Source organism: Streptopelia decaocto, assembly GCF_964273445.1.
Source record: "Streptopelia decaocto genome assembly, chromosome: 2".
Lineage (NCBI taxonomy): Eukaryota > Metazoa > Chordata > Aves > Columbiformes > Columbidae > Streptopelia > Streptopelia decaocto.
This window is the reverse complement of record NC_138655.1, coordinates 23,029,015-23,055,865: the sequence shown is the minus strand read 5'-3', so window position 1 is coordinate 23,055,865 and position 26,851 is coordinate 23,029,015. Positions and strand designations below refer to the sequence as shown.

The following is a 26,851-nucleotide window of genomic DNA, read 5'->3' as shown; positions in this document are numbered from 1 at the left end:
CATTCATTTGCACCCCTCTGCCCTTTTTCCATTTTCATTCTATATATCCCTGAACTTCTGTTTCTAATCAAAATGCACTGAGCAAGAATTCTTAAAATATTGACAGTTATTCTGAAAGAACCAACTGGTTTCACAAATTCAAAAGTATTTAATGGTCTGAATCAGCATATGAATTTTGTTGGCTTTTAGATTTGCTTCCATGCTTTTGCTTTGTTCCAGCAATCTGAGGAATATCCATGATAAAGCAAAAAAAAGCATCCTGTTTCTCTGTCTCTGGTCCAGTCCCGTAGACCTTTTATCATGTGAACCCAAAGAATTTTTTTATTTCCAAAGATGCCAATTCTCAGAAGACCTACAACACCATTTTGAAATGTAAACACGCAATTTAAAGAGGTAAAGAAGCACAGGAAAGCAGCTAAAAATCTGATTAAGTGATCTATCGTTAATCCTTGACCAACATAATCCATTCTTGATATACTGTCTTTTACTGCTACGCAAGTATTTTAACTTATGTCCACAAATCTAAAGTTGGATTTAAGCTCCATAGATAAATACCATACTAGCTAGTCACCATAACACAAAATAAAACTGATAAATTTACCCATTTATGGAATTCTATGCATTTGCAGCTGAACATTTTGAGTATCTGCTGTATTTGTACATAATTTTGCAATAACACACATGGAATGAAGAAGAATTTGGTCCTAAAAGTTCAAGACATATTGCTTTGAAAGCCAATGTTCAAATTGACTTTCTGACAAAAACAGTAAGTTTGCCATAGTTAATCCTTTGTTACATTTTATTTTAAAAGTAAAAGCAGTATTTAACTGAGGACGTGGACTTAGTTTTCTAGAATCAAGTCTGTGCTTTTAAAATAAAACTCTTTAGAGCCAAACTGCAAAGGGATTGAGAATAAGGAACATTAAGGATAGATTTGGCTTAAATTAGAAAGTTTATTTGTACTTCAGTGTTGTCTTAGCAACCTATAGAATTGTGATGTAGTGTTAGTTTCTCTCAAGAGACTGACAGATAATGCTTGGAAATTCATGGTGTCAAGAGCACGGCCATGAAAAAAAAAATCAGTGGGGTGGCATTTTAAATGTCTAGTTAATATGTTGTAATAGGTGCTAGTAAAAGGCTCCTGGCTGAGCTAATAACACTCGGGGATTCTTTTAAAATGATGACTGTGAGAAGGGCAAAGGAAAGAAAGTTTACAGGGACAGGGTTTATGCATACAAGTAGTTTGATGGTTGTGAGTTGGTTTCCTTAAAATAAAATGAAAAAAACAGTTATCTGGACCAGATTAACTTTCAACTCATTCTTATAGCTTTAATAATGGTAATGTACTCTGTTTAGCTGTTTCAACCATTAAAGATACCTGGTATGTTTTGGGTTTATTTTATTTTCTGTAAATATACTTCGCTTCTGTGGTTCAAGTGTTTCAGCTTGTAAACTGAAAGTGCAGTGAGATAAAAGAGTTGTTGGATTGCGGTCTTGTCTGCTGTGTTCTGATTGTGGAAAAGGACATACACTGACATTAACAGTTAAAAGAAAACAGTGGCGTTGGCTGTGTCAGAAAACCAACATGGCACATGGTCAAGTCGTACAGTAAAGCCATAAAATCCTGGAAGTGCTGAACAACCAATTTGTTATCTGTCTTCTGCAGCTCGGAAAGTGAATCTGGCTCACAGAGCGCGTGTGATCAGCTCGTGACCCCCACGGCATTAGCAGCCTGTACCAGGGTTGACTCCTGTTTTACTCCTTGGTTTGTGCCATCATTAAGTGTGTTGATCCAATTTACTTACTTGGAAGTCCACCTCTGCCATCATCTTGATCAACTAGGCACAGGTATGTACTCCTTTATGTAGAATAATAAAAGTATCTATTTCACACATGCTGCTTAATTGCTGTTTTGCTGTCTGTAGTCCCCATTTCCTCATTCACACAGGCGTTCTTAAAATAAATTATCACCAACAGCCACTGGCGGTACAGACTTCATGGCAAAGCTGATGACTGCTGTGCATTGAGAAAGTGCATGTGGTGGGCAGGGGGGCTCACTGATCCGCCCCTTCCTCCCTCCGGAATGGGTAACTGTAGAAGCCGTCCAGTTTTCATAGTCTGATTAGTGACAGCAGGTGCCACTTCAGGTTTGAGCCATCTTAGTGAATGAATTTGATCTTTTAAATTTTCCAGCATATTAACAGTACTATTAAAATATTTGAACATTTTGCAGCCCCCTTGGAAGAGCGCTGAGAACTGCAGATTTAACTGTTATTTCAGTTATGATCACTTTTGGAGCTACATCTGGTTTTGTTCAGTGCTCTCTGTCATTGCATTAATGGCAAATACATTCCAAGAGATCTTTAGATTATTGTCTGATTTTCAAATGCCAGGAATGCTTTCCATGGATGATGAGCAAATAACTTGGATAATTTTGACAGGGACAGCTTTCTTCGTGAGTAGTTTTTGTGTTTCTGCAAGTATTGTATTATTATCAAATCATACCAAGACTGACACTCAACATCTAGCAAATAATTTCTCATCTATTGGCTACTTCTGTCAATGCATAGTCTTCCTCACTATTACGCTCCAATTCCAGATGCTCAGTCTTTAAAATTACATGTAGTGGAAAAAGCAAAAATCAGATGAAAATCAAACCCAGCTGTTTAGTTTTTCAGCAGTGACTGACTTTATGCTGATGCTGCTGTTGTTATAGCACCTAAAGGCCTTAAGTTTGGTGCTCCATTGTGCTATGTTATACACTAAGGGAGCACAAAACTTATTGCATTCATTATGCTTTTGTAGAATAATAGGGCTTGATCCTGGAAAGTGATGAGTGTTTTGGTTCCAAATCCATAGAGCACTTGAGCATATGCTAATTTTAAGCATGTGAGTAGTTCCAGCAACATAACTAACAACATCAATGGAAATACTCACATGCTTAATGTTACACAAGTGGTGTACGTGCCTTGCGGTGTCTGCTGCCACAGTGCGCAGCACTTTGCAGGACTGAGACTTCAGAGAACGCGATAAAATCTTTTTTATTATATATTTCTCATGCTTTAGTCTTGGGATACTCTTTTGTTTAATTTCTGGTATTATGGGGTAATATGTCACATCTCAGTGGGTTTGTGGTCTTGAACTCTCTTTAATTGCAGCGAAGACAATTTTCATTGTGGAGCCTGTTAGCCTGCGCAGTCACATGTCAGCAAATATTATATTGCTAATTTTTATTGTATTCGAAATGTGCTATGTGTGGAATATCATCTACATCCACTATAGCAAAAATTCTCACAGAAATATGGTCTCCAGTCCAAACAGGCAGCAATCTGAAGTACTGTGACGCATGTAGATAAAGCAGTTTGGCTGGCTGTTCTATTTACCATGAAAATATTTCAGTTTGCAGATACTTTTTGTTTGCAGCTGCTATTAATTACAGTTCTATTTTACATCTAATAAACAGTGTGAACAGGATTAATTTCAGATTTTAGAAATGTTGACTCTTTTATGAGTTTTACTTGTTTTCATCATATGTACAAGCAGTTAAAACACAATTAAAAAAAAAAAAGTGTGGCAATGGTGATGTTTTCTTTTACTTTTCAGCACCACCAAAGTTTCTTCAGCCATTTTTATCTGATAAGAGCATGCCATCTGAACTAGAATACATGATAATTTCCTTTGATGAGCCTCATGTATATCTTCGTCAGTGGAGTGATGAGTCAGTGTTCCAGGAGATCCAGTTTTCAACTCAAGCCGACTGTAAACTTTTGGAGTGCCGAAACGTGACTATGCAGAGTGTTGTGAAACCTTTCAAAATCTGGGGGCAGATCGCTGTTTCCAGCAGCTCAGTAGGAAGGCTGTTGGACTGCACGATAATGGTGGACCCCATTTTCATCAACTTCGGCCAATACGCACTTCATTCTCTAAATGTGGCAATTCAAGCGTGGCAGCAGGTATGCAAATACAAATAGTGAGGAAAAAATGTAGCTATTGTGATTAATTTAATAATGAATTAGAATACCAACTGCATTCATTAAAAATATTGCAAGATGTAAAAGCTTTAACTTACACTAAAAGTGTTTTTTACCAATAAACATTAATCCTGTGATAGCAATGAAAATTAGGAGACCATGAATGCTCTATGTAAAGGTAAATGTGCTCACAACTGCTTGAGTTTCAGTGAGACTACATGGATTTATATCAGAATAATTAGAATCCTGGTCTTGAAATGCATTATGTTCCCTTAATTTATGAAAAGGTTAATTTATGCGTGATATGTACGCACAGCTCAGTCTGAGCGGTAGAGCATATTGTTTCCAGCTACTACTTCTATCCTATTGAAGTTCAATGCTAGTTTCACATTACATTCTGTGCAAGCAGCATTAATGGCTGAAGCCAGTCCCAGCGTAAGGAACCTTGCTGCTGCAATGACCCCTCAAAGGCCTGTAATTCCCTTACTCCGCTAGAGCCTTGAAATCAAATCATTCTCTTCATCTGCCTGAAGACCTATGTGGAGCCTGGGAATTAATTACCTATCATGGCACTACAATAACAAAGCCCCCAAAAAAGGATAAAGCATCTGTTTTATATCAAAAAATTCTTTTTTAAGGGCATTCCATGGTTTTCTTGTTGCAAAAGGACATTCATAAAACAAGATCTAGTGTGATTTAAATCTTTACAGCTGGCTCAAATATCAATGTGAACAAAAATCTTTGTAGCTCCAATTTCTGTTTTTTGTCATATTTTGAACAATGCTTTTAATAAAAAACAAACATAAAAAGTATAAGAGAGTCCTTGGTAGGCTGTTTAAACCCAAAATATTTCTGACTTAGTACTAGTCCCTCATCTAAGACATGTGTGGCAACTACTGCAAAATGGCCTTCAGAAAGGTCAGTTTCCTTTTAGGATGGGAAAAAAAGAAAGATCTCTCAGACATAGCTATACATATAAATAAAATATGGTGCATAAATATTTAAATGTTTTAAACCACATCACAGTGTGAGTGACTGACTGACTACTCTGTGCCTTGAAGGAATATTCTGAGTTGAAAAAATGGAATTGTATATTTGATTAAGTAGAGCCATATGTCGCATGGTATATTGCTGACAGGTACATTCTATGAATAGTTGGTACTGATTTATACATGGATTTGGCAATGTTAACATGAGCCACAGGAGGATATAGTTCTGTAATTGTTGCTGTAATTTTCTCGTTTCCTCTCATGTCAAGGGTACTTGCCACCATGTTCTGATGTGGGTATCTAGCCCTAAGTATTCAAGATTAAAAACTTGCACCACTTTGAAATTAGGAAAGAGGTAACACAGTAGTGGGTTCAAAACGACTTATGAAATTAATTGTTACCAAGATGTTTTGTATGTGGCTTTACCTCCAGATTGAGGGGGTGGCATGCACTGCACAGGGAGGGAATGAATTTCCCAATTATAAGCATTGTTTGATGCTTGCTCTTCACACAAAATACAATATAAATGTTGCCAACTAGAAGCGTGAATTTAATAAGCAGGAAAGGTTATGTGAATTCTGACTATTTTTTACTGGATTAATATCTGAAACAAGTGATGTTGTAGTCAGTGGACAGACAGATGAAGCATGAAACGATTTGGCCCTGCACCTTTAGGTCAAGAGTTCAGGATTAACAGAAGCCTCTGTCAGTGTCTTCATGTCCTAGATACGGACTGATATGGTTTTTTGTTTAAGTAATGATGGACATTTTGAAAGTAGATTAAGCCTAAAAAACACAAGACACACAACTTGCTTCATACTTGTAAGTCACATGCTGAAAATCAGAGAGGATTAGGACTTTTTAAAATCAGTTTCCCCTTTTGACATATTTCACTGTCTAATCTGTAATCCCTGTTTAAATACAAACAGTAACAGGCTAATGCCCATTTAAATGCAAAGCTAAAATAATGGTTTTAATAAACAAATAACTGGGCAGGGAACTTCAAGATTATTATTAATTTAGTTTTATTATTTAGTAATAGCATACAGACTATCAAGTGAGATAAAAGATGTGTGTTTCCTGTGAATATACATGGGGGTATTGGTTTTTTCCCCTTTATTTGGGTGTTTAAGCCTTAACAAACTGTTTCATAGCATTAGGGCTTTCTGATATCTAGAGACACAGGGTCAGTTGAGAAAACAGCTCCCCAGATATGGTAAAGTATTCCTGGGAAAAAAAAAATATTCCTTTGTGGTCTCACACTGCAAATGTTTTCCTAAACCCCTCAGAAGTTATAAAAGCTCCTGTTTTAAACCTGTTTTAAGCCATTAGAAGTTGTTTTCCTCAAGGTCCGCATGGTGCTTAACCTTTCTGTTGCAGTTGCATAAGTTTTCTTAATGAGCCTGGATCAGTCAGAATGACATCTGTGATCACAGTAGTTTCCTCATCTTTCTACCATAAGCACAAAGAACAAAGGAAAAGGTTACAGAAAACTTGCATGTAGCTTCAGTTTAGCTTTCTAGCTGATAATGTCAGGATACTGCCATGAGAACGAAGTTTAAACAGTCAGAAGGAAAGGGAGATAAGAAAAAGCTAAAGACTTCCTCTCAGAAACAAAAGCAAACAAACACCCAAAACATTACTAGGTACTATAGAGAGAGTCTGTACGTGTGTGTGTGAGAAGGCTTGCACAGGTCTTCGGTAGCTTGTGAAGCACACAGAAAATAACTTTGTACGTATAAAGAGGCCTAGGCTTTTATGGTGTTTTTTACCAGATCCAGACATGCTTTGAAATAGCTGTGAGCTGAGATGTGAGCAGAAAGTCCTGAGACAGGGAAAGGCTGGTGACTAGTATTATGTGGGATGTTCCTTCTCTCTGAATAGAATTCACAAAATATTTGAAAGCCCAATAAAGGAGAGACACTTTCCAGGCCTCTCTGAGAGAAAGGAACAGCTGAAAAATGATCTAAAGAGGGGCAGGAAATTGTCCCCCAGGAACTGACCCTAATCTGTGTCTGATTCAGGTTGTTGATCTTTTGCTGATTCTTTTGATTTGCTGTTTTAATTCAGAGGGGGAATTTTTTTTTGTAATCCACACTTAGTTGTTTTCGGCTCCTGCAGTCATCATTCAGCCCTTCAGCATCATTGCCACACAAATGGCCCAGTTCTATTTGTTTTTATTATGTCTAGTTTCTCTACAATCTCTTTTATCAGTCAAGATTTCCTCACTCCATCCTCTTGCTGATGGTTTTTTTTGGTCCCTTTGTGCTTACCCTAGAAACTTCTACTGTCAGACTTCAGCAGCAAAAGTGGGATCCGGTTCCCTATGTTGGGTGCAGGGAGCTGCTGCAGCTCCTCAGGGACTGAGAAGCATGAGCAATTGTCTGGGGAAAATCTCCTGCATTTACTGCAAGGAGAATAAGAGTTGCCTGGAAGCCTGTCTGTACAGTGGGTACTTGCCATACTGAGCTAAAGCATCCCCAGGTTTCCTTGATGATCCCTTAGCTGTTATTATCAAGACCTGAGGCATCAGTAGCTCTCTCTTAAGCCTGGCAGCATGGAGCAATGCCGCCTTATACAAATCTTGGTGTTTCCTTGCTTAAAACTTTGGAACTCTTATAAAATTGAGCTTAAAATACCTCTTTTGCTGAACTTTGACATGCACTGCTGTTAAAAGCAGTAGATTCTACTAGCAAATCTTGCAGTTAGGACTGATTATTTATGGCAGTCATTCATCAGCACCGAAATGTGTGCAAGTCTATTAATAATCCCTGATGGGATAACATTCCTCCAGTACAAGTTAGTTCTGTGCATGCCAAAATCTTGCTAGATTCTCTTTTCCCTCCAGAAAATGCAAGAACCTACGGTTTGTATTAACTGAGTTGAAACTTAGTTAGTCAGTTTGATAAAAAGAAGGAAGTTCATAATCTTCTAGTGTTGTTCTTCCAGTCTGTGCATATTCAGCCAGAAAATGTATTGGAGAAAAGAAAAAAAAAAAAAAGTCTTAAATTCCCCTAGGGTTATATCTAGGTTGGACTGTAACAACATGCTGAACTCTGTGGATAGCAAATCCTTCCTTTTAAAAAGGACATTTTGCAAAGCTGTGACAAGAAAATATATGTATTTGTGGTAGACTTATGGGTATGTGGATATGGCAGCCTGACAGTAAAAAGTTATAGATCCACCACTAGAAAATGCCAAAATAAACTCTGCATTCTAAAGTGGCACTGTAAATGTCAGCCTTTAGCATACCCAGATCGGCTACTGAATGCAATACAGACATATTCCTCTGTAATTAGTTATACTGCTTTGAAAAAGTGAGATTTTGGTTATGCTCACCTGAGTTCTGTTTCACAGAAGGTACCTGACGTTAAGCAGAACAATTAATGAGATTTGGAGAGAAGTGTTAATCTAAATATTCTCATGCTTAAATACTCCTAGGGTGAATAATTTTTTGCATAAACACTCCCATCCAACCATTCTGGCATTCAGTCACAAAAGGAACTGCAACCTGTGCCTTGGGTTCTTCTGAAGGTAATAACAATCATGAACATGCATCGAAGGATGCTAAGCTGGACATACCTTGTACACTTCACTTTTCAGAAAATCTATTCCATGTGTGTCACCCAGCAAGTGCTACAAGCAATGTACCAAACTGTTTTTCATGGATAACTAAAGATCCACAGGGATCTGTGAGGAAATTTTTTTCTCTGTCTTGTCTGATCTCTGAATTTCTGCAGGCTTCCAGGCACATTGTTATCAAAGCACGGGAAACCCATATGATCAGAGGCAGAGGAGGTGCTAGCTTCATTATGTCTGTTTATAAGGTCCACTGAGAGAGCAAGGAGGGGAAACAGAATCAGCTCTTAAAGACCATGGAGGTCCCGTAAGTTAGTGAAAATGTCATGGGAAGAAAGGACGAGGGAAGAGCAGCTGGGCTATATTGTGGAGAGAAGGGAACCAACCAACAATAAAGCATTGTCAAAGTGTGTGCTAGGAAAGATGGGTCAAAAAGAGCTAACGAAAAGCTCAAGATGAATTCTCTGTGTTATACCCATTAAATTGCATGAAGGATGTCCAAATGTTGCTTTCTTGGAGTAATTGTTATGGTTACTAGATAGTTCCTTGTAAATGGAAGGTGCCAGCCCAGTAGTGGCTAGGACAGAAATATATGAGAGATGATCTCCAAATCAAATTGTCAGTCACACTTTGACCTCTCCCATATAGGGGATTATAGTTTGTGCCTTCAGGGGCGGAAGACCTGTAGCTCTGGTAATTTTTATGACTATCATATAGTCTCATTGCGTCAACAGAGTGACAAGCAGCCAGATTAAAAGCAGAAAGAGAGGGATGGAAGAATGCTGCAGGCAGAAGAAAAAGTACTGTAAAGTCTAAAATACTTTTAAAAAACATTATAGTTTTGGATTTTTTCCTATTAGACTGTCAAATTGCAAGATTCCTTTTTCAAACAAGCCACATGGAGCTGTGAGAATACTCGCTCCCCGTGTCTCCTGTTTTTTCGTTAGTCGTTATTTTAAGTATTGCGGTATCAGGAGAGAGTCTTCTGCTGCTGACCCACAGCAACATTTCCAAGTAGAAGCAGCAGCTGGGCAAGAGGAGGTGCAGCCTGTTGGCCTGAGGGATCAGTTGTCAGGCATGGAGAAACCTCTTCATGCCTCTGCTTAGCCCTTGCTGCCCCACCTGCCCCATGTGACGTGTCATTTCCAACTGAATTTAATTTCATTGGAGTCTTTTGCGTAAGTTAGGAAATCTAGTTTTTATTGTAGTTCTAAATCTTTAAGATTTGCATTGCAGAAACATAAAGTAAACTATTTTAAGTCCTAGGAAATATTTTGTCAATGCAAACAGTGTTTTTTGCAGAGAGTAGAGTACTGTGAGAGCAAAACTAATGGCAAGAGATCTTGAAGCATTTCTGTATTGTAGCAGTCGCCACTGGGCAGACAGCTGCCAAGTGTCTTGCAATTAATCTGATGCTTACTGGCTTTCATATCCCTTTCCTTTCAGAACCAATGCCCTGAGGCAGAGGAGTTGGTCTTCAGCCATTTTGTGATCTGTAATGACACACAGGAGACGCTGCGGTTTGGCCAGGTGGATACTGATGAAAATATTTTGTTGGCTAGTCTCCACAGTCACCAGTACAGCTGGCGCTCTCACAAGTCCCCACAGGTATGTCAGAAACAGCTCTTCGAATGGAGCAGTTGCAAAAGCTGAGTGGTGGCTTTATGCAGTGATTATTCCATTTTCTCTATGGTCTCAACTCTCTGTAATGCTCCAGTTCTTTCTGGAGCCACACACTGGGCCTGCATCAGAGGGTAACATCAGAGGTAAACAAAGACTGAGGAAAGCCAGAAGTGTTTAGAAGTTACTCAAGAGTAGAACTGAATGTGCATGACCGTTTTCTGTAAAACTGAGCAGTTGTGGAAAACGAAGCTTCTGAAAAAAAGCAAAAGAAAATCGCTTGCCAGGTTTTTATAACAAAGTGATCAGTGTCTGTTTTCTGTGATGTACATTAGAGGTTTGGGGAATTTTTTTAATGAATTGTTTTTACCAGAAGCATCTGTTCACTGAAATTGTTTGCAGAACAGGGTCAAACTGGACAAATCTCTCAACTCGGCATATGCTTGCATTAGAAAAGATTTGAAATTGTCAGAAACACCCCACTTATATAGTTTAAATAATGCAGTTTCTGTTTCTTGGGTGTTTTTTTAAGGATAAACACTGAAATAAAATAATTTAAAATTATCAACAGGAAATATTTCAATGAAACCATGTTGTTGGTTTTCTTGAGTGGTGGTGAAAAATGGACTTTTCATCTTGATTCAAGACAGGGCAAGAATTTAAATCTAAAAAAAGTGTTTATGAGAAAGCAAAGCCCTTTCTTCTCTCTTTTCAGTATATTCCCAACTCCTGCTGAGTGAGAGACTAGAAACCTGTGCTACCCGACTTGCTGACCAGCAGCCCTCTGCTGAAGCATTACTAAAATTTTTATAGACCCCGGGAGAAGTGTAGTGGATGGAGGGTTTCCTAACTCCTCTAGGGCTCTGGAAAATACCAGCCTTAGCATGTGAGAAAGCAGGTGACATTTGGATGGTAATTCTAAACAGGAACTGTGCCCACTTTCACCCTTGACAAGTTTCAAATTTCACTAGGAAGCAGAGATGGCAAATTTACTGTTTTTCATTCATATGTCAGTTGGTGGATATGCAAAACTACTGAATTTTACATAAATGCAGTAATCTGTGCAGAGCAAATTCAGCCAGAGTAAACAGTTGCAGTTGACACCGAAGTCAAGATGTAAGGTAGGAGGAAGGAAGGCCAATAAAGGGCTGTCTCACCCCAGCAAACAGAGGAGTCATTATAAATGGTGTGCACAGAAGGGGATCTTTGGACACTTAAAAACACTGAAATACTGTACGTCCCTTGTCACATTTTCAGAAAGGACATACGTTTTCACATACAAGCAAAATGTCTGTGATGCCCCAGCCAACAAGCGAGCAACCCAAATGGGTGACTGTTCTGTGCAAGTGGGCAAGTGTCAGATTGTGAGACAGGATCTCCACTCATCAGGTGACAGTAGGCACACTTAGGTTATGATTGATGTAACCCTCTGGTTGTGCGAGGGAGAAAGAACAACCTTTGTAGAAAGAACAACTTTTGCAGACATCTAGCTAAATGTGATCTGTATTTCATAACCAATTGTCACTTGTTTTTGTAGCAAGCACCCAGAAACCATTTAAACCTTTTCATAAACACATAGGGGAGAAAAGGAAATGTTCAAAGGAATTATAAATAAAACCGTAACTAAGTAAGGCCTTCCTCCTAACAATTTTTTTTAATCCCTATTCTGGTTACTTACATGAAATTATTCCATTGGGAAAATCCTCTTTTTGACCATCATTCTAGGTAGTTCTGCTAATGATGTAGTTTTGATTATGATTTATTTCTAATAATGGTATGCTTCCAGTAATGGTGCAGACTGGAAAGGGTCTTGAAAACAAGGATTATTGGAAGCAAAGTGAAAAACAGAAGAGTTAAAATTGCAGCCTGTTCCCAATATTTTCTGTCAGTCACAGCCGAACTGCGAAAGAGATCCAGCACAACGTATGGCATTAAGCCTGCAATACCTGGAGAACTTAAATATTAAAATATTGGTCTTCAGCTTGTCCTTTCTGTCACAGACTTGAGCAATACAAAACGTTCTGTATGAAAAGTAAAAGGATGAAAGGTGGAAAACTCCAGCAGAAAACCAAATCATACATTAGGGAGTGGGTGAGGTGACAGTAGGAACTTCAGATTCATTTTTCAGATAGTCATTCTTCAGCTGCAAGTTGATGTCAAAGGGTTTCCCCATTCTGTTTTGCTCTGATTAAATTCAGATTCACTGAAAAACTGGGATGATAAACAGTCAGGAGTGTCATTTTGGATTCCCATGTCCCAGGAGATGGCAAAGCTAACAGTTCACTCCTCCCGACTCAACTACATTGCTGGCCAGCAGGCTCTTCTAGCAGGGGGGCTGTACCTCCCTTGTCCCAGCCCTTGGAATAGCTTCAAGAACATTTCTGCTCCTTTAATGTTTTTTCAACAGCCATCTCTTGCTGGGAAATTTAGAGACTGAAAAATAGCACTGAGGTAATTTCGCTGAAAATATATGGAAGCACAGGCTTTCCACACACTGTTGAGATAGAAGCAAATTTTCTTTACAAGGACTGGAGAATTTTGGCATCGATCTATAAGCCTTGTTCATTTGGCTAATGTTAAGTACAAATCCCTGTAAGTTTAGCATGCTTCAAAAAGGCAGCTAAACAGCACGATCCTTTGCATTTTAGATCATACAAAGTAAGTTTGTTTCAATATTATTACAAATGTTGTCATGTAAAATTTTATAGTGACTAATACAAACCCTTGAAATGAAAGCAACGACTCAATTAAGACATCAGGTGGTCCCTTATGCTATGGCACTTTTCTAATTGTTTCCATGCAAAACTATCTAACAGCTTATTATCCAAAGGTCAGAATAGTGCCCGAGCATGGACAAACCCTCCAAGTGTCATATTCATGGAATGCTAGATGACTTCATAGTTATGAAATTATTTCATTTCTCATGATAATTCCCAACTTGCCAAGTTAGTGAATTTTAAGAACTCTGAGAGCAGATTGTAAGATAAATGTGAAATAATCCATACTTCTGGAGTCAGGGACTTCCCTCCAGGCATTAGTTCATACTTGACTTGCTTGACTTACTCTTGGGGATAAAATGAGTTAGGACAAGGTCTTAGATACCACATTCTCTTACTGGGAAAGAAAACCAACTTGCACAACTTTGGCTGGCTCATGTTTCTTGTTACACAGGCACTAAGAAGCAGCGGTTGCCATGAAATACTTTATTTAACCTCTGCAAAATGTTTTTTTAGTATGGCAAGGCAGTTCAGTTAAATGAAAATAAATAGTTTTAAAAGGATTGTATTTCTTTGACATTCACATCAATAAAATTCTCCATTTTTCTTTTGCTAATTAAGCATAGTGAGAGATGCAGTAATTGCCCTTTTTAATTATTTGGCACACTTAAATATATATACCTAAAATAAGTTATTTTTGTAGTAGCAGGCAGTTATATAATTCCTTATTTGCATTTACAATTAATTTTAATATTAATGAATTTACTGTAGGCTATAATTAAAAATTATTCAACTTTTTCATGTTACGAAAACAGCTATAACACACCAAGTATTTGGATTTCTCAGCTATTGATGGGTACTTTCCAACTGTTCAGCTTAATTTAAAGCTCTTTCCTTCCTTCGTTTTTTTTCCCATTCCTGATCTTCTACATTTCAGGGAACCTAACCTTCCCCTTTTAACTTTCCCTCTGATTCCTGCAAGTCTTGCTAGTTTGGCTAATATTTCAGTAATGAGTCTGAGGTCCGATGTTCACTCTTCTACTCTGCTCCATCCCCCATGTTTTCATCAGATTTCATGAGGTTTTGACCTTCCTTAGGGATAAGACACCCCCAACTATATAGTCCCATTCAGAGTTGGGCTAAGTCCAAAACTGATGATATTTGAGGCTTTAAGCAATTCTAGCAAAAGTTGCCAGACCTCGTGAGTTTCTTTTGCAGATTTTAATGAAAGTTAGAGGTCTGTTAGATATCATTGAAAGGGAAGAGAAGCTACATCACTCCCGTGCTCTACAAACAGCACTGGCTTCTACGTTATTATTGGATCCAGTCTGCGCTCCTTATCTTGATCTTCAAGTTGCTTTGTGGGATGGGCCCCAGTTATGTCAAAAGTCATGTTTGTGTCCAAGACAGCTGTGGTTTTTAGGAGAAGAACTGGAGCATATGATACATGGGGTGAAACTCTGAAGTTAGAAAATATCAGATCTTCCTAGCAATTTACTCAGGGTTAAGGAATTCTGTCTCGCAAGACAGTAGGTAGTTGGAGGGTCCCACGAGGGATCGCAGCAAATGTGAAAACCAGCTATTCGTGTGAGAGTCCCCTGAATGTATTCTGCAGGGATTGTTTGCTTGCGCATAAACAGCAAAAGTCATCTATAACATGCTAGTGATTTCTAGTTATTTTCCCCACACTTAAACTTCAGCAGAGTCCTCTGAAGAAGCAAAGAGTAATGGATCTCAATAATTTTTTTTTCTGTGCAAAACATAATGTTGCATAGGTAAAGTCTGCATTTAAAGTAGCAGCTCCCAAAACTTTCTCCAGAGTTTTCTAGCAGGGTTATAATAACAGCCCTTTTTCACTTGTCACTGTCCTTAACTCGAAGCAGCAGGTGTCGTAGGTGAAAATCTATTCCAGTGTTGATTTGGGCATGGACTTCAGTGAGAATGTGGCCAAGTTACTGGTTATAAACAAAATCGATTTATTTCTTATCAAAGAAGGTAAATATGCCTGAAAGAACTATGTGCCACTACTGCTACTTATGTAGAATTTGAGGGAAAATCTCTCTATAATTTGCTTTTCTGTTCTTCTGGCCATACATTGTAAATTCTTGAATACATATTAGTAGTGGCCAGTGTATTTGCTAGAATTCTATAAACATAGTTTTTAAAGGCAGTTGTAGATTTGGAAATAGCTTTAAGAACCTCCTCCTCGTTCTACTACCAAAAAAAAAAAGACCTAAGCCAAATTTTAATTTCTGTTGCATCTCTAGCAGGATCGTAATTCATTTTTATTTATTTCCAAGTTGCCATTCTTTCAGGTATTGGGTTATAGAAAGTGTAAGATGAGATACAGTACTCTGTGGGTTCAGACTTAGAAACTGTGACTTATTTATCAGTTATTATTGGGATATTTTCCTGATTCATTGTTTAGGGATGTTACAAATTTTCTGCACAACCTTTTGTACTTTACATAATCTTCCCCAGCGCATTTATAGAACCACAACAGGAGGAAAAAAAAAAAAAAAGTTTTATGTTATTTTACACTGTTCAAGTAGTGAGAAATGTATTGTTTGGGGTCCTGCATTTGAAATCAATGGTTATATTATATGTAATTGAGTTTCTACATAATATCTGGGGCAGATAAGGATTGATATATTATCCATCAATCGCACGAATCCCCATAATTTGGTTACTGTTCCATAACCAAAAGACTACTCTTTTCCCTAGTGTGTTGAGCTAGTTTGGGCCCGCGAGGTTCAGTCCAGCTTTGCAGGTTGCGTTGAGGCTTACAACACCCCCCAGAGCCCCCTGGGGCAGTTTATCTGCCAAGTCTGACCTTTTTTCCTACTAGTCAGCATGGGGGTGATGGAAATTGATTTCTCCTGTGCTCTGTACTGGCCTCCTCTCTTACAAGGGATGATGGTATAGAACTGGTCAAATCTCCCATGTCCTGTGAGGAAATGAAGCCAAACTGAATTTTGAACTGTGTTGGTGGCTGCTGCAGCTGGCCACGTGCAGAATGAACATTTCATTCACTGTTTTCTCAAGTCTTAATATGGGGTTTATTGTTGTAAATTTTAGTCCTGATCGAGGGCCACCTTATATCCTGAAAACACAACAAAAAAATATTGATCATCCTTCTTTAATTTTCAGTTTAAAATTGCTTTAGCTTCAAGTCTTAAAATTCAGCTCCCATCTCCAGGTCTCCATTTCCTCCATGGTGCTGCATTGGCACATTATTTTACAATCTCACATCTTTTAAAATAACCAACTGCTTCCACACCATTAGCCAGGTCCTCAGTTGATTCCTCCCAGTCTCTCAGAGTTGAGACCAACAACCCTTATGCTTCCCAAAAAGCATTTTCTAGTTTCACTTAGAAGACAAATATAATGTAACTACAGTGAAACCAAGTTAACTTTGGTGGATCTACAAGCAAAGTAGAAATCAAATTTGTAGCACTGAGCATTTTCAGGGCACAAGCTTTAAATTACTTATACAGCTGGAAAATGCTGCCTTTTCTGGACAGGCTCCATTCTTAGTCTCATTTTTAATCCCCCATTTTAGTCTTCATGCCTTGTCATATGACACTTAGCTTTATTTACTCAGATCACATCCTTCACTCACACATCTAGCTGAAAACCTAAGTAAATTTTGAGGAGTGCATAGAAACATTCTGTGCAGAGACATGATAAAGAATACAGCTTTTCTAGCCATTTGCTCCACTAGGAGCAGCTTCATCTTGGTCTGCCTCCCTGAAGGCAATTTCTTTCCCTCTCAAAACAGAAATCCATAATGGCTCAGAATTAGAAATCTAAACCACAGCAAAGTCTAGTCAAAACAAAATGTTCTGCATTATCTGTTGATATGTTTCCCTAACAGAAAATGCAGAAATCAAATGGTTACACAAATGAATGCCTATCTTCATATACGTAATACAACCGATAGTCTGTTTTAAATTCTCTGTAAGCTATAAATGGCCACTTATCACTGGATTATATTTGTTAGAATGCTTTTGAAGTCCATTGAATTTTTTTTGTACCTTCTTGCAATGACTTCTCTTTTCCCCTAATATATGTATCATACTTAGCTTCATTTGTTGAACATTTTTTTTTAAGTAGACTGTCTAATAAATATTTAGAATTTACTTTAAGTATGATAAATGAAAGGGAATTATGTGGCAATTACTGTGAATCTGTAGTATTCAGTCAGTTTTATAACATCAGAGCTCTGCCTTGTTGAGTATCTAACACCATCTATTATCATGTCTTCTGCTAAAATAATGTTAACACCCGATTACTTCACTAAATTTTTTGTCGATTTTTATTTCTCTGCATCACTTAGTATGATTTGCTAATTACTTCTAGCAACGTTTTCTAGAAATCTCACATTTAAATAACTGACTCACCCAGAGATACCTTTGCTTTTTCCATGGAATGCAGTTTCTTGGCTCAAAAGTAACTTACGCAGTACCCAATTCTTATATTGTTATGTCATGAATGCAAATGTATTAGATATCTTTAAAGTAACTTACAAAGGCCGTTGCCTTTAGATGGAGCGTATTTTCATACTTTATATGAAAAGTATGTTTATAAACTAAGAAACTGCCAATGTATTATAATAGCTGCTCTTTATTTTTCCTTCTGAACTGTGAAGTTAAATGCAGACTAATTGTTGTGCTACAAAGAAAATCAGTAAGGCGGCATCTGGGAGCTAATGACCGTTCAGGGCAGGCTGACTGCGTGTTCCTTGGGAACATTTAACTCGTGAGCAAAGCTGTTTATACAGGGTGGGAGACATCCTAATGTTGGAGCTACACGCAATTACTAATCATCGATTATGACATTTATATGACATCTGTCTTTGGAGCACACCGTATTTAGTGTGCCTTTGAGCTGAGGCTCACCACTTAGTACCTCTTCTCGTTATTTGGCTGTCATTTCCAGCTACCAGTCTCTCCAAAGTAAACAGTTTTCTTGTTTCTCTTAGTTTTCATATGTGATGAGATTTATTCCCAGCTGCCGCTGTAAGAAACTGAACTGATTCCAGCCACTGCAGTTGGATTTTTTTGTTTGGTTTTGTTTTTCCTTTTCTGTAACTAATACTTAAGAATCAAAGCAACGTATTTGTTTATGAGTTTGAGTGTCTTTGTGCACAGCTTCCTTCAACCAGTTCTTGAATATAAACCTGTGCCCACGCATGTCCACATCCAGATGCATGTCCATGTGCACGTTGGCACATATTAGCCTTTGTGCTTCCAACCTAAAACTAATTTGAATTTGAATGCAACAGTCATCACTCTTGCAAATTCAAAAGCCACCCACTGAATGGATGTTATTGTTCTGTGTGTAACTTGGGCTGAGGATACCACAAATTGCAAACAGGCTACTGAGTTGTAATATCTTTGAAAGTTGTTGCTGTGGTTGTTTCTTAAAACAATGAAAAAAAAAAACCAACATCCAGCCATTCGCTAAGTCCAGCTGCCCAGATCTATGGCCAGTGCTTTCTCTTTTTGGAAACAAATCATGGGAGAACATAATACTTAAAAGTTTCAGTTTTTGCTCATGTAAATAGTCAAACTTTGGGCCTGATCCTGTTCTCCATTACTTAAATTAATTAATGACAGATGTCCAAAATCAGAGTGAAATTCAACCCTCAAGAGAGAATTCCCATAAGGCCTTTACATAGCTGTTTTAAAGGACTTAAGTGATGCTTAGGCTCTGTGCTGGCCCTCTGCAAAGAATAAATTTTACCCAGAATGCTTATTGCTTTGATCCCTTACATATATATAAGTCACATTCTTAAGCTTGCATGGCCACAAAAGATCTATACAGAGCTAAATTGCCAGATCTTCAGCTGGCGTAAATTTGTGTAACTTCATTGACCTACATGGAACAGTACCAATTTTCACTACTCTGACTTAAAGAATCTCCATGGGATAGAGGTAAGTGCGTATGGTGGGTAAATGGATGAAAGACTTCAAATGATGAAAGACTATATTGCTCTGGAAGTGATTTAAGTTAAACTGGAAAAAAAAGCCACTCCTTTTCCGGAATAAATCACACAGGGAGTATAATTATGCAGTTAAATTTCTTCTCATGCAGTCAAGCTTGAACTTGCTACCACATTTGTGTAAGAAATGAAATGTTTCCCGTCTCTCAGCAATATGCTGAGTTCTACATTTAACACATGTATATGTGAACTATACAAGTATAGATACAAACAGCTTTGCATCTTTCTTTATTTTGAAAGGAAGGGTATTTGTAATTTTCTGTCCTATCCTAAAAGCCAAAAATCTGGCCTGGACCTGTGTTCCATATCACCTTGCTGGTAATGAGGGTGGATTTCTACAACAATTTCAAGGGCAGTAAAGAAAATCTCTTATTTCCTGTTTTATGCTCTCTAGTCTATGTACCCTTTTTTTTTCTGAACAGTTATGTGCTGGATTTATACCATCCTAAATACCCTGTTAAATCAGGTAATTTATAGAAATGCATGATGCAGAGCCATCTTAGGGTATTGTTGATACTTCTGGTTTTATCTGAAATCACAGAATCACAGAATGAGTGGATCATTTGGAGAACTGGTGTGCTTAGCATTGCTGAGTTTTAAAACCAAAAATATTTCTCTGTCATGGGCATTCCTATCCTACTGCAAGGCGCTTTTTTTCCCAGTTATGTATTGAAGTAGTAATTGCTTTCTTTCCAGCTGTTACACATCTGTATTGAAGGCTGGGGAAACTGGCGGTGGTCTGAACCATTCAGTGTGGACAATACAGGGACCTTTATTCGCACCATTCAGTACAAGGGCCGGACAGCATCACTTATTATCAAGGTTCAGCAGCTCAGTGGAGTGCAAAAGCAAGTGAGTATTTGATCCAGTTTGGAAAAAATAACATGAATAATTGAAACTGTTATTAATTCACAAGTTAGTCACCTTATTATTTGTTCTCTCTCACTGGGATCTGCAAAAAAAACCCGCGTATAATACTCTTGTGGAGGCATTTTGGGGAGTTTTTACAACTCTTTTCTTCACTTTAGTACAGATCTTAGCATTTAAAAGCTCCACTACCATCACATATTTTGCATGTTCCAGTAAACATCCCTTTGCACAGTTTGTAAGTTCTGAAAATGGTAAGTTAATCAATCTATTGCATGTTTCAAGTTCTTGAGAAGCAGATTTTTTGTTGTTTTTTTATTTTTAAGAAACTGTTCATATCTTATTTGGGGTTGTAATTCGGGCTTTGGTATTGTTAAAAGAGAATGAAGTAATGTCCAAATTAACATTTGAAAATGGGCTGCTGTGCAGTAATTTTTCACATACTATCTTTGTAAAGAGATCTGTAATAACAGTGCAGTCATTCTGCCTGTGTTGGCAGAAGCCAGAGCATGTGGTGGACATAACATGTTCAGCTCATGGATGTGGCAGAGCGCCTCATGTTGCACATCAGAAATACAGCTGATCAGACAAGAGCGATGCCTGGTGTCACCGAAAGCCCTGCTGAGATTTTGCTTGGTAGGTTGTAGATACGGTGTGCACCCTCATTAATGAAAAGCAAATTAAGATGGTTGTAGCAAGGGTAAATGTGGAATGCTGTTCCTTGGTGTGGCTTGGAAAAAGTCAGATATATGTTCTATAATAAATAATAGTAATATATGGTCTATAATAAATAATTCATATGTGATGGACAGCAACATCTCTGAATCTAATTTGGTCATTTTCTAAGTGCGTGCACTGAAATACAGAAATATGCTACAGCCATTTAATGGTATTATAAGCTTTAAAGTACCAAACATACTGAAAGGTCTGGGTCACTGGATTGTGATGGGGTGTCAGTAGAAACCTTTCTTCTGAAGTACATCACCGTGTCCGCTCAGAAAGGGCTCAGCATTCAGAGACTATCACAGTACTCTTAAAATCCAAACCAGAGCTATGTCAGCCGTAGGCAGTACTGCTGAGTTCAATGGGAATGAAAGTGGGTGTGTTACATGCTTCTTCCAAGCCCATGCACTGCATTAGCAATATTTCAAGTGTTTTAATACCTAGGTTTAATACCTAGGCACAGATATTTGGCCAATGAAAATAATGTTTTACCATTCACTGCCTTCAGCAGTGCTTGTGAGAACCTAAAAAAGGGAGATTATTCTTGTACAGGTTTTCACTCTGTAATTCAAATTAGACCTTTCTTTTTTCACAGTTGTTTATATACGAACTGCATGTTTTTGTCCGTTTTAGATCCTAATCTGTGGAAGACAGACAGTCTGTAGTTACCTTTCTGAAAGTATTGAACTGAAAGTGGTTCAGCATTACATAAGTCAGGATGGACAGGCTGTTGTTAAAGAACACATCAACTGCCTTGCAGCCAAGCAGAAGTTGCCTTCCTATGTCCTAGAAAACAATGAGCTCACTGAGCTGAGTGTGAAAGCCACAGGAGATGAAGACTGGTCCCGAGATGTATGTCTAAGTTCTAAACATACAGAACACAGCACTGTCATTCAGGTATGACTTAGAAGTAGATATATGGAATAAAGCATAAAAATGTGAACCGGCGACTTTGCTTTTAGACTTCTGTTTTATATGATGAAGTTTTGAACGTTATCATCCTGAAATAATTTTAGTGTAATGCAGCTGATCTCTCTTCATACAGGTACCATCTTCAAAGAGTTCAATTACATACGTGTGGTGCACAATTTTGACTTTAGAGCCCAACTCTCATGTGCAGCAACGATTAGTAAGTGCATTTCATTACTCTGAAATGTAAATTTTATGCCTTGCATGTCATAGAATAAATTTAGGGTAAAATGGCCCACTTTAACAATTTATTAATAGCTTGTTTAAACAGTTGTAATACTGGAATAAAATTAGCCTTAAATTGGTGTATTCTTTTCTTTTTGTAGATTGTTTTCAGCCCTCTGTTCATTGTAAGAAGCCATCTTCCAGACCCAATTATCATACATTTAGAGAAAAGAAGTCTAGGATTGAATGAAACTCAAGTGATTCCAGGGAAAGGACAGGAGAAAGCACTGCAAAATATAGAACCTGATCTTATGCACCACCTGACATTTCAAGCCAGGTAAAATACGCGCTTTCCATGAAAACGGTTCATTTGTGTGGAAAGGAATAATTTACACTTTAACGTCTGCTGCATTAATTCCAAGAATATGGCATACACAGAGGAGATACAACAGAACAAGCATATGTAGCCTGAAATTATATTATAGGAAATATTAAATTTGATACAGCTATCCTAAGCACATTGAAATTGGTTTGCTTAAGTCCACGTTTTTGTGTTTTGAAAAATAAATTCTTAAATGATCTTGAAATGATTTCTCAGAATGCTGAGGAGTTTCTAGGGTCTCAGACACAAAGGTCTTTACAGTGTCGTAACAAACTCATGTATGTCAGGTAATGCTCAGGAACTTGTTAAACACTGTAACTTGGTTCATCCATGATTAGCTTGAGACTGTTCCTTTTGCAGAGTATGCTTGGAAAGCTTCGTTAAAGAAAATGTTAATGCTACTAATGCTTGGCCTTTTGTGTAAGCGACTCAATCTGTTTTCAATGACAGGGAGGAAGATGATCCATCAGAGTGCGCGGTCCCTATCTCAACTACGCTAATTAAACAGATAGAGACTAAATCCCATCCAGGCGGCAATGTCAACCACATACTGTCTGAGTTCTATGGCACTGCTAATCCTCCCCAGCCTGCATGGCCATATAATAGGAAGGATTCAGACAGGTAATTCTTTGTTAAACCTTCTTCATGGTTGTTGCATTGTCTTTTCGCGTATATTGAAATCACGCTTTAGAAGACTACATGTGGTCAGCATTGAGTAATTCTCAGTAATTACACAATCCCTGTATGTAAGTTGCAGAATGTGTTGCAGGTGGGAAAAAAATGAGGTCAACCTAGGGGCTGCCCTCGATTACACTGACAAGATTGCATCATCAAGGATTAAAAAAAATTAAACTATTTTTTGTGAATGAACCTTCTTTACTGCAACTATAGAAGCTGTTGTTTATTCAGTGGTTGGTTGTTTCAGTACAGAAACAGGGAGTTGCTGTAGGAGGAGTTGCGGAAAAAAAAAAAAAGGAAATGTGATTTTACGACTATTAAAGTCATAAGTTTTGTTCTGAAGAATAGTGGTAGTTCTGCTAAAGGATTTTTAATTGACCAAATTTAGGTTGAGCTTATGCAGTTAAAAACATGTCTTCATAGCCTATGTGTACCTACATCTATCTGGCAGCATCACAGTATGTTCCAGAATGGTAAAGTAAGAGGAGATTGTTTATCTATTTCAAAACCAGAAAAGCCTTGCAAATTTCTGAAAATGACCGTTTATCATTTGTTATCTTGAATTCATTATTCCTTTGACTTTATCTTTTTATTTGTTTTTGAACAGCAATGAACAGCTCTCCCAATGGGATAGCCCAATGCGGGTAAAGTTGTCAGTGTGGAAACCGTGTGTTAAAACTCTGCTGATAGAACTCCTGCCCTGGGCTTTACTTATCAATCAGTCCAAGTGGGATCTCTGGCTGTTTGAAGGAGAGAAGATTGTTCTTCAAGTACCTACTGGGAAAGTAATTATACCCCCCAACTTCGAGGTAACTTTGCTATTCATGTTAACAGGCGCATTTCTGCTAAACATCCTGATTCTGAAGAATGGTTATTAATCCAGACGATTCCCTATTTCCAGTCACTATGTCTGTTAGTTATATGATGAGGAGTACAAATAACAATATAAATTTGCCACACTGACTGAGTCACTGGGTTGGAAGCACAACATACTTGATAGCAATGGTTGAAGAAAAATGACTTAGTTACAAATTGCCTGTAAGGCACTGTAGGAAGAAGACCTGCATGCCTTCTAATTCAGCAGACTTCTCTCCTTCCTCCAGTTTTCAGCCAATGAATCCACAACATGGGCATGATGTAGCAGCCCAAGTAAATTGCTATAAGGGCCAAATATAGACTTTGGCCTCTGCTGTGCTGACCTATCACTTGGGAAGTGTGTTGACCACAGTAGCAAAGCCGACAGCCTGGAAGGAATGTTTAGTTTGAGAGTGTTTTAGGTCGAATTGTTTCACAGCTCATATGCCGCCAAGAAAGGTTTGATAATGAGAGAGGGCAAATTACAAACAAGATTCTTTAAGCTACCTGTCTTCCTGAATTCAGAGTTTTGTGTAATGGATCTTCTCACACGTGCTTGGTCATGCACATGCGTTTTCATTACAACCCCAATGTACTTAATTTTTGAAAGAATTAAAATCATTTGACACAGCAGCTTGTCAGTCCCAAGTGGACAATCTGATACTTCCTGTTTATTTTGCCATCTTTTTTTCCCCTCAGTGTATGTCTGTTAATAAACAGGTCTGCCTAATAACATGTCTCAGTGCAGACTGTGGTATTGATTCCACCCATGAGCATCAGTCCTGTATCCACATGGTGGTTTCATCTGTCCTTATGCCACACAGAAACAATCAGGGAGAGGAAAGGAAGAAATGAGGTTGACTTCATACTGGAAACTACATTTCTTACTAGTAGAAGCATATAGCATTTTCAGCAAGTGATAATCGGTTATTTTTCATTTGCAGGAAGCTTTTCAGGTTGGAATATACTGGGCAAACACTAATACTGTGCACAAATCAGTGGCAATTAAGCTGGTTCATAATGTGACCTCCCCGAAATGGAAGGATGCTGATAATGGGGAAGTAGTAACATTGGACGAAGAAGGTTTTGTTGAAGCTGAAATAAAACTCGGTGCTTTTCCAGGTCATCAAAAGGTTGGAACAAAATTATCATGATCTATAACTTTATCATTTAAAAACAAAAGTCATATAGCAGATGAAAACAATCAAATATATGCAGTGTGAAAGCTCCTCCCCAATTGTTAATTTATGTAAAACATAATGAGAGTATAAACAATGTATGAAGTATAATTTAAAGAATTAGATTGGCAAAAACATTCTGCCCAGTTCATCAAGGTAATGCAATATCTCCTGGAGAAAGAATTAATGAATTCTCAGTCTTGTTGGGAAAATATTGACAGATGAAACTTCAAAAGGTGCGTGATGTAGCTACAGTTATGAAGTGCATGAATATAGACAGGATTTCCACAGTTAAAAAGAAAATGGCAATTCTGTTACTGTATTTCAATAGCTTTTGTGATTTTGTGTGTGACCTCGTTGTTTTTATTATCTTACAGTTGTGTCAATTCTGCATTTCTTCAATGCTTCAACAAGGAATACAAATTCTACAGATAGAAGATAAGACAACAATAATAAATGATACATCTTATCAAATCTATTATAGGCCACAGCTTTCTATTTCCAAACCCTGCTCGGGAGAAGAGGTAAAGCACTGCGGATACTGTTTTTATTTGTCATCTGCCGTACATGGGTGTTTAGGTTCGTATGGTCTCAACTGTATATAGCAGAGCTTGAACAGAAATCTTTAGACATTATAAGGATAAAGTATTTTATATTATTTTAATTTAAAATACAGAATGCTGAGTACATTCAACTCCAGTAATTAACTGTGATCAGAAATCTGCAAAGCAGGAGATTCTTGCACATTGCAGAATTAGTTCTGCCTGTTCTCCATCTGTTCGGGCACTAACGGCCATTTCTGTACAATAGGCAGCGTAATCCATAGTAGCTGTTGAAATTTTTCTCAGAATTTTTACTGACTCCACGTGTAAGAGGTATATTGGCCTGGCAGGCTTAAAACTTTTCGTTATCATTTTGGGAAGATTCCAGTTATCTGAACAAAGCTGCAGAACTAGAGACATGCCTGAAGTTTATGTATTTCAGCAAACTGCATCAAATGGTTAATATCAGTTTTATAATAATCACACAATATATTTAAGGACTAGCTTAAAAGAACCAAAATGTATGCATGGTCAATGTATTCTAATCAACTATTTATACATATTTATTGAAGATTACATTTATAGTAAAATATGTGGAAAGAATTCTCAGAGTCAAACTTGCTAGAGGAGTTGGCAGAGAAACTAATTTTAAAGGTGCCTATTTCTGTATTGTTTTCCTTCTGCATTGGTTTTCTTCACATCGATATCTACATTTGTGCATAAGCATTTTGTTGCAGTTTTAACTATTTTGAGATGGGGAATTGGAAGAATGTTTAGGCTAAAATCCTTTCTTAGGTTTCCTTCTCTGAATTTATTTTCTTGTCACACTTATGTTACAGTGATGTGACTGTTGCTTTTGGTATAGCTACCTTGTGCATCTGAGAGTGGACTGTAGATAACTGCACTCAGTTAACTGCATAAGTATACCTGGAGACAGAATTTGGCCAAATAGCTTTTCATGCAATGGACTTAGTGCAACCTTTAGTTAGTTGTGGTCAGTAGCTGCTTGAGCCTGTTGGTATGGAAGACCAACATGAATAAACTTTCCATTAAGAGCCAGCGTGTTGTGCTAGCATCATCTTTTTTCTTTCCAGGACTTCTACTCCCCAGCCAGTACAGTGTTCAGCGTCAGTCCAGCTGGGACACCGTCCCGCGAGGCGCTGAGCACTATTCCCTGCTGGGACCTGCTGTCGGACACCAGCCCCCTCACTTTGGAGACGCCTCTGACAGACAAGCGCCTGCTGCTGAGCTTCAGCCCCGGCGGCTGCGCCGGCAGTCGGGAGCTGTGGAGCCTCCCAGCTGTCATTAAACCCGAGTTCCCGAGACAGAGCGTGGCGGTGCCCACAGGGGTTCGTAGTGAAAGTGGATTTTGTACCAGGTACTGTGCAATGAACAGTCATGAATAATGAACTTCACTTGTTGCTATAAAGCTTTGGCTAGTAAGAAACCTAAAGAGATTAATGCAACAGTCAGAGTAACACATGCCCCCCATATGTAAAGGCAAGTCTTACTTTAATTTAAAAATTGTTATCTTTTGATGGGTTTGATGCTTTTATTATAAATGGTTTAATGTTATGACCGTGTACAAGTTGTACAATTTTTATAATGT

At 38.0% G+C, this 26,851-nt stretch overlaps 1 protein-coding gene across 10 annotated transcripts in view; it reads left to right on the top strand.

The window, feature by feature from the left end:
- Positions 1 to 26,851, top strand: part of VPS13B (vacuolar protein sorting 13 homolog B) — a 455,756-nt gene that overhangs the window by 398,395 nt on the left and 30,510 nt on the right. For all 10 annotated transcript variants that reach the window (XM_082046868.1, XM_082046872.1, XM_082046866.1 and 7 more), the window contains 12 exons: positions 1,667 to 1,848; positions 3,604 to 3,953; positions 9,986 to 10,147; positions 19,580 to 19,735; positions 21,107 to 21,370; positions 21,519 to 21,602; positions 21,769 to 21,944; positions 22,440 to 22,610; positions 23,275 to 23,476; positions 24,467 to 24,655; positions 25,078 to 25,224; positions 26,337 to 26,620. In XM_082046868.1, coding sequence (XP_081902994.1) covers positions 1,667 to 1,848; positions 3,604 to 3,953; positions 9,986 to 10,147; positions 19,580 to 19,735; positions 21,107 to 21,370; positions 21,519 to 21,602; positions 21,769 to 21,944; positions 22,440 to 22,610; positions 23,275 to 23,476; positions 24,467 to 24,655; positions 25,078 to 25,224; positions 26,337 to 26,620 — 2,367 coding nt within the window. The remainder of the gene's footprint in view (positions 1 to 1,666; positions 1,849 to 3,603; positions 3,954 to 9,985; positions 10,148 to 19,579; positions 19,736 to 21,106; positions 21,371 to 21,518; positions 21,603 to 21,768; positions 21,945 to 22,439; positions 22,611 to 23,274; positions 23,477 to 24,466; positions 24,656 to 25,077; positions 25,225 to 26,336; positions 26,621 to 26,851) is intronic.